Consider the following 12885-nt stretch of genomic DNA (forward strand, 5'->3'; position numbering starts at 1 on the left):
CGCTCTTAGAATTGTGCACATCGTATATTTACAAAGTTAATCAAAAGTTTGGGAGTGGTACAATGCATTCGAACTGCGCAGAGAAAATGTGAACCGTTTCATTCTTGTTCCATTTGATAATACGATAAACGTCCTCTTAACACCAGAACTACCAAACAAATTAAAATGGCCTATTCAAAAATTTCTATTTTACAATTACTACAATTATGAAAATGATTTTGTAAGAAATTGTAAAATACACTTGTGTATTCGTACGGATGCAATAGTAAGTGATGCTTCAAATCTCAAGATATGTACTGTTTTAATTTTTTTTTAAATTCTAAATAAGCCATTCTAATTGCTACTGCTAGTGTCAACATGTCACATTTTAACTGGTTCCCTTTTTGATCAGCTATGTTTTAGAAGAATCTTCTTCCACGAATCAAACTTCACATCGTGTAAATTTTTTTCTATTTTGCCATTCTTCGAGGAACAATTAATCAGGATTCTACTCTATTTAGAAAACGTATTCACACGTACACCGTGTTGTAATATTATATCCTAATACGTAATTATAGGTCGAATATACCCAATGTTTTAAATCATAAATAATTACCTACTGCAGTATTTTATGTACAGTAAAACCTCATTAGGTAAACAAACTAAAACAAAATTGGAATTCTATGCAAATATAAACTCATACAACTAATAAGTTAACTAACTAAATGGATAATTTCTATTAGATAGCTCTTTATTTTGTTCGTTTGTAACTAAATGGTTATTTCTACATGTTTGCACACAAGTTTGAGATTCCATTGTCAAGGTTCTACTATAGCATAAACAATTAGTAGAAATCATTAAACAGCAACTAAATCTCAGGATATAAACTCAATGCCCTAATTTGATAAATTACTGTATTTCTTCTTCTATGTGAACATTTCGAAATTTATAAAGAAAATTACCTTTGAAATTGCGATTTGTGACATTCAACAGAACATATTCATCATTACGCACTAGCATTTCGTATTTTACGTAATTGGGAATTATTTTGAGAGAAATGATTAAAGAAGAAAGTTATTTTATATTATTATTTAAGTCAGATATTATTGTATTATTACTATTTTAACAAACCATCATACTCCAATAGCTTCTAACAGGTGACTGTCATTCAAGAAGAAATTATTTCTTCTTAAAATTTATTTCCAAGAATAAAAAAATGAAAGAAAGTATTTCAAAAAAAGAAATTTTTATTTTATTCATTTTACTTTAGCACAGGTATATTTAAATACTTGTTTCTCATAAATGTTTCCCAAACTTTTGATCTATCATGTGATCGCACGTGTGTGTGTGTAACTATGTATGTATGTGATATGTGTCATCAGCGATTATTACACGAAGAACACATACATTTGTAAAGCTTTGATGCTAGAAAAATAGTTGTGAATACATCGAATATACAAAAGACACTTCATTGTGTGTTATTAGAAACGAGTGGAATACAATTCATTCTATTTTCCACAGCAAACAGCAAACCTTTGGACATTTTCATTATGAATGTCTTCTTTTCAACGTTGTTACTCTTAATCACGAATGAAGTGTAATCTATGTGGCAATCGTTTGTAAATATAAATTAACATTAAGACTTTCAGTTATTTATTGATAAAGGATACTTAATCGATAAAAGTAACAAATACTTTCTTAATAGTACCCAATGTTTTCCTTCATGGTGTTCAATCTGAGATTTTCTCTTCAGTGGAAATGTTGCTTCGATTCACGTTCTTTGGATATCTCGTAATTATCGTAAGAATCCTGTAGTCAAAATAACTTGTTCACACTTCCTTCTTGCCATTCATCCACGAAGTAATCTTACAAATAAATTCAATTCATCTTCCACCGTTCTAGGCTTTCCCTTCGAATACCCTGTCGCAATCCTTCCTCGATTCATCGATCGTGAAATCACGAAGAAAATTTTGTTCCTTATTCTATATGTTCCGCCATCTCGTTTGTTTCAGAAGGACACTTTTCAAGGAGAGGTAATAATCGTTTTAAAGCAATACATTCTTAATCTCCTTGCATTCGTCGCCACGAATTTTCTGCGGGCTCTATTAAAAAATTATCATTACCTTCTATATTATTATTTAACTCCTTCACAAATTTATTACAATAATCATCTTTTCTTCCATCGTTCGCGTAACTTTCCGAAATTACATTCGACTACTGTTCAATTCCTTTTCTTGTTTTACGTTCCTGCTGTTTCTTTTATTCATTTCACGCTACTCGACCACGAAGGACACTTCGAAAATAAATCAGTGTGCTTGAATGTCATCGACTGAAGGGGGTTAGTAATTTACAATCCATTGTAGAACGCTTGTGTCATTTCCGCCAGTGGAAATTAATCGTGTGTCGTCTTGGAGGAACGACACGTTTGTGACGTGACTCGAGTGACCGCCGTATGTGTGACAGAGGGACTGAAACAACAGAATTTTATTTGAATAATTTAATCGCTGAGAATTTATATTTACCAAATTCTTTATAAATATTTCATTATTGGCTCACCCCATAAATAATGCGGTATTTTTGTATTTCTTTTATTATTAAGAATAAAGGTAAACGAAACTTTTTTCAAATTAGTTATAATTTATAGATAATGAAGACAAATGTTTTAGATTAAAAACAGATTCTTTTTATTTTTTAAAATAAATGAAATATAACAATCGCATTATTTATGGGATCATCCAATATATTCGATATGGAAAATGCAGCAATGGAATTACTTCAGAAATAAATAAAAAAAAAAACAATTTATATAAATGTTTTCATTAACGTTGCTCTTAAAACAAGAAATGTTATTATAATATTAATTAAAGTGTATGAAGGCGATGAAAATGAATAATCACCTTTGATTGACAAGCGGGATACGAAAATAATTTGACTTTGCCAAAATCATCACCAGTTGCTAAAAGCTTTGAATCTCCACTGCGTGAACAATTGTTCACATCTGTACCATCTGCACCTTCTGGCCATATCCCAATTGTTTCGAAGGATATGATACACGTATGAGTTGCCCATTCCACGTCTCTTAATGCAGAAGGTTGTGGAATTTGCCGACAAACTCCAGGATTCCCTACAAAATTTTAAAACCATATTACAAAATTATTTACATTAATTAATACTTAAATATTAGTTAACATACTTAAATGTTAGTAAGAATACTATGTAGTACTTAGAAGGTACAGCAGAATCATTGAAAAAAATATTTGTTTGCATAAATTAATACAGGTGTGGTAAAACTTATTTATAGTAATATGAAGATGTGTAAAAATCTAATGAAAGAATATATTTTTATTAACAATTTCATGTATTGCTTAGAATGTATATGTTAATAAAAAAACTTAATTAATTATTGATAATTAATAGTATTGATTATTAATTATGTTTCCTTTCCTCCATTATGTATTAACTCAAGTTTATAGTATCAAATAATTCATATACGTTACTCCTTATTTTTATAATATATACAATATATTTACTTTGAATGGAATAAATAGTTATTTAACTTACAATACAGTAGTTCATAGTCTCCACTATTGCTTCGTAAATATTGTCCATCGATTGACCAGTCTACATGAGTTATAAAACTGGAATGTCCCTGAAATATATTTCCATATTTAAAATGGGAAAGCATAATTTCTTATAAATTTTATTTATACATTTATCTCAAAGAAAAATATGTATAATGTAATTTTCTTTGAGACGCGTGGAATTAAATGACTTTGCAGCCACGTCTATCAATAAAGTGCCAATAATTTATACAAACAGTGAATATTGTACATGCTTATGGTAAGCAATCTAAAAATGCAAATACCAACTGAATGTGACTATGATTAACTATGATAATACTGCATTATTTTTAGAGACATTATATTATGGATATACTGATAGTCTTTATTTTATATTTATTGTACTATCAAATGATATGTCACTTTGTACTAAGTGTACATCGAAAAGTCATAATACTTTGCATTCCTTTATTCATATTAACCGTAAGGTATTACAAATCCTCAGAACAAATTTGGAGAATTAAAAATCATAAGCTAAAATAAAAAAGATTATTTAAAATTGGTGCGTTTACTACATTTTCTAGTGTAATTAGCAATTGACCACATTTTTAGAACTTTAATGAATTATAAATATACTTAAATTATTCATCATTAAAAATGTTTAGTGTAAAAGCTTTCTATGTATGCAAAATGTATGATTGCACAGTTCAGTAAATTATAACTTCCTTTTATCTTTAAACATTCAATAGATTCTACATTACATATTAATAGCAATGATTGAAGATAATTTGCAACAAACTGGTAGTTAGTGAAGATTTCTTTTAATTGCTCAAAGTATAAAGGTATGCTCTGCAATGTTATCAACTTCCAAAAATAAAAACGTTTTTGTATTATTTAAAAACGATAATGAATGCGAAGTATTATTCGAAATTTTGCAAGAAAATCGTACTTATTCTATGATATTCTTCGTGCTGTACAATATGCAATATATTGAATTGTACAGTAAATAAATATATTTGACATAATTTCTAATAATTCTAAGAAACAGTATTTTATCATCTAACATAGTGTCTCTTTTCCGATTTTGAGCAGCGAAAACATGTCTTACTCTACGTCTTCGTGTCCGCTTTGGCTAAAAATGAAGAAAAAAATATTAAGTAAATTTCGATTGTTTAACATTAAACAATATTTCATTATTTATTGAAATCATTACGTAATGTTGTTGTTATTATGTTATTAATAATACGATTTCCGCATTGATAAAAGAAAATAGCTATTATGCCTTAAATATTTTGAAATTTCTTTGTTCTACTTTATTCTAACGTGTCAAATTTAATTCGATACTAATAAGTGATTCACTAATGATTAGAAACTTATTCTTATTTTTGGTCAAACATTTCACACGCCGTTCCCATAAATAAATAAAGATTTTTGATTTTCATTTTTTAATGCAGGATAATACGAACTAACTCAAATGAATTTGAATGTTACGTTCATTCAACACATCGATCACACATTTAATTGTTTATTTAAAAAAAATACGTAGATCATGTCAAAAGGATGTTTATAAAACAATACGCCTATTAAGTAAATAGATCGCATATGATAACATGCTTAAACATATATTAATCGTTTTTATGTCTGTTATGAATTGTAAATGTTAATGCAATATACATCGAGAAATGTAAATATCAATGATTAAATAGCATAATATAGCAATTTCTTTAACATCAAATTATACGGGGATGACTATTTGGAATTCGCGAGCACGACAAGAGTGTGCAGATACCACATTTCGCTATAAAGTTATTGATAAGTTACGAGAAAAAGTATTTAACACCAGGTTTACGGTTATTTATTGTGAAGTTTATCTTATTCTCCCTAGCAAAATTGCTGTTCATCCATTTAGATCTTGGAAATTAGAGGTTTGAAAATTGACCATTAGGATATGTATTCATGCAATTGCATCAATCAAAATCGACGTGAACGTTTACTAAATAATTTTTGTCGTTTGTTGTCGTTTACACTTGTCGTTTACACGAATTCTAATTAAGGAATAACTGAGTATAATAACATTATGTGTTATTTAGATTATCTGAAAAGTTCGCGTCAATGTATCGTTACATTCTAATAATACTAATTTATAAAATAATATATTTTACTTTTTCTTTATTAGAAACAGGGAAACTGTTATTAAAACAGAAAGTAGAGCTTGTAATGATTAACAAATATTCTATCAATATGAAGTGTTCGTAAATAATCTTGAATACATTGCTAGAATTAATATATTAATTAAAATATTAAATAACATATGAATCTGCCTTCGCCCAAAAAATTGACACAAACATTTCAAACAATTTAATAATATAGTAAATACTTATGTATGCAAAAGCAAATTGTACAGCAGTACAACAATTTTTGTATATTTCAACTTTGGTGTTATATTATGAATGCAAGCAACATTGTGTCTTGTTTATTTACTTTATACATTGGGTTATGTATATACATATATTCCATTGTGTAACCAAAAATAGACATTTTTTTCTTAAAAAAGTAAAGTCGCGTATTTTTGTACTTTAATTTTCTGTAATTCAATTCTGTTGCACTAAAAATTGAATTTGCAACAGTTTTATTTCTTCACCAAAAAATTCAAACACTTGTATCATGAGAAAGCGTAGAGCAGGATAAGGGAGACAAAAGTCAAAAGATAGCTTATCCTTAAAAAACATTGCACACCAATTTCCGACCCTCTATCTCAACCAGAGTAAATTCGAATTATTAGTTTTGGTCTCATTTTCCCTATTTAATGGTAAATAAAAATTGTAAAAAAATTCGGAGACATTTTTGACAAAGCATTGTATGGCTGAGAATTTGTTGAAATTTTTCCTTTTCAAATTCTTAGCATGAAAAATGAAAAATCCTCCAAAAAATAGAAAACTGTAGATTTCGCAATTAAGCATTCGAGCGTCAACTTTTTAATTTTTATAGTAATAGATATATTGGTATGACAAACATTCCCAATTTTTTCAAATTTTTTGGTCTGCTGCGCTATCGTCAAACAAATGAAAAACTAATTTGTAGACACGTACAATGTTTTTTATGGATAAGCATCGATGGAAACTTTCGCGAAAAAAATCGGTCTAAGAGCACTTTCAACACCCTTATCGTGCTATATCCTTTTATATGATGTTTAAATATTTATTTCTTTGAAAAAGAGCATGTATATTGCTGTTTTTAGTTGCACAATGAAATTACTAGCACTTTTGCGAGAAAATGTTTTTGAAAATATTGATAATATAGTAGGTGCTCTTACCATACATCGCCCGACGCGACTGTATTTGGTTGCATCACTATTTACTTGATAAATATAAATATAATTATCCCTGGAACCAAGCGCCAAAAGCGTACCATCTGGTGAAAATCGCACAGCCTAAAAATTAAATTGTACAAAATGTATAATTTCAATCAGAAGTAATTCTACTGCGAGTTTTATGCATCTTTGAGATACGTGATTGCGTTTAATGTAAAATGTAAAATATTAAAAACATGTAAAGTAGGAAACTTTAGAAAAATGTAAAGTAGAAAACTTTAGAAAAGTTTAAGTACGTTGCAATTTCATTCTTAATTTATTAACATTTTTCAGAACAGAAATATGTTCCTACTTTTTCTTATACATATTTCCTTGAATTACTTTTGGAAAATTTGATTCTGCATAGAAATCCATAATTTCAATAGTTATTTTGAAATATGCAGGATGTTATTGAGATTTGATAAACTTATTATTATACCTGAATGGGTTCTGTTCCATCGCTATGATGGGTATACAATTCTCGTGTCTCACTGTCGATCGCTAACCATTTTCCAGAAGTGCATCCAACTACTATCACGTTACCATCCGGTGAGAAGCCAAGACTTTGTGCTTGTTCCTAAATGAAACAACATTATATTTGATTATTTAAATTATTGGAGTTCAATATTCATTTTTTTAGTCTTTCAAAGTGAAAAATATAAACTTTTATAGTTAATTTAAAGTAATGCTTGCAATAATGATTAAACTATACTTTAAATACAATCTTAATATAAACAATTTTGTTTTTATAAGAAAACTGTTTATTTTTTTAAGATAATTAGTTTCAATGAAAGTACTGATTGTATTTCTTTGCCACTTTTTAAATACAGAAACAAAAGAAATTCGTCATAAAATTTTGTAAAACTACCCTGTAAAATCTAACAAATTTTTAAGCTGGCTTAAAATATAAATTTTATATTAAATTTTGGAGTACAGAGCGATTAAGATTATGATCAAATTGTTGACATAGTAAAAATAGAAAAAAATAGTCATGTTCAGTCGTTTTTAATTTACATGATAAATTGTGTTTTAAAAATCTTAGTAAAAATTGTATATTAAAATTTCGCATTTAAACAGAAATAAACTTGAAGAAAGGTATGCAGTATTAAATAATGAACTGTGCAATTATGACTGGTTGATAATTAGATTACTGGGTAATTATCGTAATAATTATTAAGTACTAAGAAATAATTACTAGATTATTACGTAATTTATACTAACACCAATGTCTTTACTCCAAACAACAGTGTGACTAAGACTGTCCCACATTTGCAGCAACCTATCATGGCCAGCAGTTGCAAATTGCGGTAATGTCGGATGTGCAGCAAGGCCCCAAACTTCTTCGGCATGACCTAACATGGCCGGGTTGAATCCCATTCCCACATCGCCGACTAAAATGCAATTTCTTGTTGTCCCAATTAGTAATTGTGTACCTTTGCCCTCTGCAAGCGTACGAATTCCTCCAAAATGATCCTCAATCTGTCGAAAAAAATTATATTAAATATCGAATTTTAAGAAAGCAGTATTCACAGCCTAAAATTCGTTTCAGAAGTGAAACTAATCGATTATGTAAAAATTCCGTTGATTCTATGCAATTCAAGGCTAAACATAGCCATTTTTGAAGAATAGTTTAGATAAAACAGAATTGCTTATTTCAGTGGAAATATAAATTCATTTAATAATTTCTTCTAATTTAACTATAAAAGTAACATTCAAATTTAACTGTTTAACAAAAATTCTTTATCTAGAGAATATTATTTATTCAACAATTATTGTTGATTCAAATTATTCAATTTTTTTATAATCTGTTATAAAGGATTTTCATTATCAATTTGATATTTAATTATACAAGTTCATCCTACTTTTGTTATATCCTACATATTCTGCTATTTAGAAGAAACAATTGTCTTATAATTTGGAATTTATTAAATGTTTTGAAAAGTAATTTGAAGGAACAACATCGAAGTAATTAAAAGCAAGAATTACTATAGAATCTTCAAATGCTTACTTGTGCTTCCTCTCCAGTCAAATTCAAGGATTCATCGAAATATAATATTTTGCCATCTTTGCCGCCACCAGTGACAATAAAACCGTCTTTCAGAACACAAATCGAGAATATGGACCCTTCGTGAATGTTCCTTACTAACTTGGCAATTGTATTTGTACCTGAGGAAAATATTTTGAACAATGAAGGTGATAAAAATTTGAATGAAGTTCTTAAGATAAAATTGCTCTTGTTTTGTAGATATAATATCAAACTGTATAGACTAACATTTTCAAAGATGTATCTAGATTTTTCATGACTATCATAGATCGGTAGTTATCACAAAAAATTGTATCTTTTCAATCAAAATATTATTTCATTTCGTACCTCAAAATTTCATATAGGAAATAAAAGACTTTAGGTTGCTCGTCGATAATGATTTTTGTTTTATATCATTGTATGTGTTAAAAATATTAATAAAATATAAAGCGACGCATAATAATTACCAAAAATATTTATACGTGTAACATTCTTTATTTAGAAATACTTTACTGTTTCATTATACAAAATAATTACTGTTCACTTATGTTTCATTTATAATTGATTTATGTGTATATCTCATTCATTAACATTATTTCTACTGAAGGTGTCAAAAGACGCCTGTTGAAATTTTAACTTAAAATTATTTTCTCAGTTTAATCATTTTTTCTCAATTGAATTTTCGACATTTCTTATAGTTAATTTTATAATTGTTATTGGAAATGTCGAAAAGTCAATTCAGAATATACGACTAAACTTGGAAAATAATTTTAATTTTCTTTAAATTCATTATTTGTTAATAATCTTCAAACAAACAGTTCTTAGAATTAGTAGTATCAATTATCATAAGGAGAAAGAAAGAAATTCATACTGATCCACTGTACCATCAAATGGTACTTCCTCACGACTTAACACAAGAACTACCGAGCGTTTAATAAGATTAATATGTACTCCTTATATAAATGTAATAATAGATTTCTTCGATTTCTTCACATGTTAATTACAGTATTTAAATGAAACTATTTATTTTTAAAATCGTTTCATTAACACCTTTAAGATAGCAACAATTACAAAATAAAAAAACTGAAACCCGTCATTTTAACGGGCGTGGTAGTTTTATTATTGAAAAACAATTATAAAAGATAGTTTCTCCAATTAGATTGAAAACAAAATTTTCTTTTCTCGCAAGCACTATGTAGGAAATATATGACTCGCTCAAAAGCCAATGCGGTTAAGTCGATTCTTTGATATTTTCTAGTTTTTGTTCATTTTAATGGAATAAATAATATTCTTTTTAGTGATTTTTAGTGATATTGTATAGTCATTTTGGAAGTCAAAACATTAAGGTTCTCAATTTTTCTTCCCTGAACTTAACCGCGTTGGCTTCTAAGCGACTCATGTAGGATTGGTATCTCTTACCTCTGCCCCAGACGATAATATTACCGTTGCTGTCGCCAGTTAGAACATCACCACTTTGATTGAAAGCTACGCAAGTTACGTATCTCGGTTTTTCTCTACTTTCGAAAATGCCCATTCGTTTGTACAGCATACCGCCGTTATCGAGGGACCAAAACGACACGTGTCCCTTACCGCAAGATACAATCTGATTCCGTTCGAGCGGATGCCATTCAGCACATACCACAGTGTCGACTGAACACTGAAATTGAAAATTGACGTTGATCATTTTTCGATAGTATGTACTGTTAAATCGTGATTTACTGTTATCGTTTACCGCGACAATCACTCGTCATTCAAGTCATTTAGAAATCAAATTAATTAGCTTCACTTTATAAATATTTTCAAGTTTTAGCGCAATTTATGTACCTACGTAATTCTGTCAAATTTTCCTATCTTTCGTTTCGCGAAGTAAATCACATTGTCAAATGAATGGTTGAAGATCATTACAGTATCAGGACAAAACAAACTAAAAAACTCAAGATTATTTCGATATACAAAATTTTGAATACAACAAAATTAAAATATATTCACCGAGTCTTGTCGAGTACAGTATATTTTCCATAGAACAAATTATTATTCGAACAAGAAATAATGAGTTATTTTCAGGGAAAATGTATATTAATTCTGTATAGTTAAATTGAATATACACATATAATTACAAGGTAAACAACCATTAGTACAATATAATATTCTAAGAAATCTTTGATTTTTCCCTCTTCTTCAAATTATGAATATCATTAATTCTGTTTATAATAATGAATGCGTAATAAATAATATATAAGTAATGTAGCCGATACATTCTATATAAAATAATTCATATATCATTGCAAATATTTGTTTATTAACTATCATATTAACATTAACATAATATTATCCATTAATGAAAACGTACCTTCGTCTCGGTTACTTTGGTACCTCGTTCTCCTTTCTGCCAATCCCAGATCGAGATGTTATGATCGGATGTCTCGTCTATCGCGCACAAGTAATTTCCACCATCTGCCTTCGAAAACGAGAGGCAGCAAATGGAACCATCGAATCCTCCATTACCAATTACGCAGAGCGTGGTTAAACTGACCGAATTCCATATTCTTATATGTGGCTGAGGGGAGTTCATAAATCGTATCAATTAATATCTTTCGATGATACATAGATCTATAATATGTTTAAAGAAAGTGTACTCAAGATGAAACATCATTTTTATTCTTAATTCAAATATAATTTCCTCTTCTTTGTTATATGTGCATGTTTTAATAGTGTATTAACATTTGAGTCTCCCAGAAACCAATACGATTAAGTCTAGGAAACAAAAATTGATAAAATTAATATTTTGATTTCTGAAATTGTTATACAACATATTCAGAAACTACAGAAGGAAGGGCTTTCTGATCTAGAATAAATGATGGAACAAGTAAATCCTTTAATAAGTAAAAAGAATATTATTTATTCCATTAAAATTTATAAAAATCAGAAAATATAAAAAATTTACTTAACCGTATTGACTTCTCAGCGACTCATTTATCAGTGAATAAGTAAGGTAAAAATAAACATACACACAAAACAGTTTAACAAGAATTAGACCCTTATCAGCTCAGATCTGATATATCAAATTAAATCTCTTATTTTTAATATTCTTTGTTTATCAAATAAATTTCTTAACAATACAATTCAATAAATATTGTATTTTGAGCATCATAAATTTTACAATGAAACGTGTGGCTGTCAAATTATTGAGACAACAAAGCATTTTATATAACATTTCATATCTAGTATCTTTCTTATTTATGTAAATTATCCCACAACAGTTTGAAAGCATGTTATAATGTTTGAAAAAGTAAAATAGTTTTCAAATGTATTTGTTTTCTAGATAAATTATATAATACATGTTAAAAATGCGAATCGCATACAGTACTACAAAGTTTTGTGGAAACTAATATATTCGTGTATATTTTATACTCTTACCATGGCATCTCGTCTGTCAGTTCCACACACTTGGCCTGTAGCAACTATCAATTTGTTTGGGTGAATAGCTATGCTGAAATGCACAGATTAAAATAAATATGTTTAGATGTACAAACTTTAAATTTATACTTGTACGTGATTTACGACGTAAATCTTAAAAGAATTTGTGTGAGTAGATATTTAACGGTCCTTAGTTTCCATGAAATTTAATTTCGTGAAAGGAACTAAAATTTTCAATTTTAAAAATTACTTCTGCATTAATTATAAAATCTGTTTTTATTATTTGTTGAACTTAATCGAATTCAATTATGGTTTAATTCAGCTATGGTTTAAAAGTTTGCTGATTTCCAGTTTCCTTAAATAATTTATGCAGTATCTTGCGTTAAGTGCAACAAGATAAACAAAAAATACGAGGAATGCGTTTTCTTCCTTCAAGATAGTACGTTCGAGCACGTTTCTTTTTATTCTCGTTTAAACTAATGATAGCGCTTCACACTTAGAAAGCTGTTGATTGCCTTTCATAAGTTTCCTCTTGTAAGGACGTTCGGGCGATAATT

The 12885-nt window shown here is 28.4% G+C and overlaps 1 protein-coding gene across 8 annotated transcripts in view; it reads right to left on the bottom strand.

Annotated features, from left to right (window-relative positions):
• Window positions 1-1615: 1615 nt before the first annotated feature.
• Window positions 1616-12885, bottom strand: part of LOC116428648 (echinoderm microtubule-associated protein-like 2) — a 73045-nt gene continuing 61775 nt past the window's right edge. For all 8 annotated transcript variants that reach the window (XM_031980533.2, XM_031980531.2, XM_076364890.1 and 5 more), the window contains 10 exons: window positions 12329-12401; window positions 11262-11468; window positions 10331-10568; window positions 8897-9054; window positions 8110-8367; window positions 7328-7465; window positions 6853-6969; window positions 3541-3628; window positions 2877-3103; window positions 1616-2447 (listed from right to left, as the gene is read on the bottom strand). In XM_031980533.2, coding sequence (XP_031836393.1) covers window positions 2319-2447; window positions 2877-3103; window positions 3541-3628; window positions 6853-6969; window positions 7328-7465; window positions 8110-8367; window positions 8897-9054; window positions 10331-10568; window positions 11262-11468; window positions 12329-12401 — 1633 coding nt within the window. In that variant the 3' untranslated portion in view covers window positions 1616-2318. The remainder of the gene's footprint in view (window positions 2448-2876; window positions 3104-3540; window positions 3629-6852; window positions 6970-7327; window positions 7466-8109; window positions 8368-8896; window positions 9055-10330; window positions 10569-11261; window positions 11469-12328; window positions 12402-12885) is intronic.

This window comes from Nomia melanderi, chromosome 1, assembly GCF_051020985.1.
Source record: "Nomia melanderi isolate GNS246 chromosome 1, iyNomMela1, whole genome shotgun sequence".
Lineage (NCBI taxonomy): Eukaryota > Metazoa > Arthropoda > Insecta > Hymenoptera > Halictidae > Nomia > Nomia melanderi.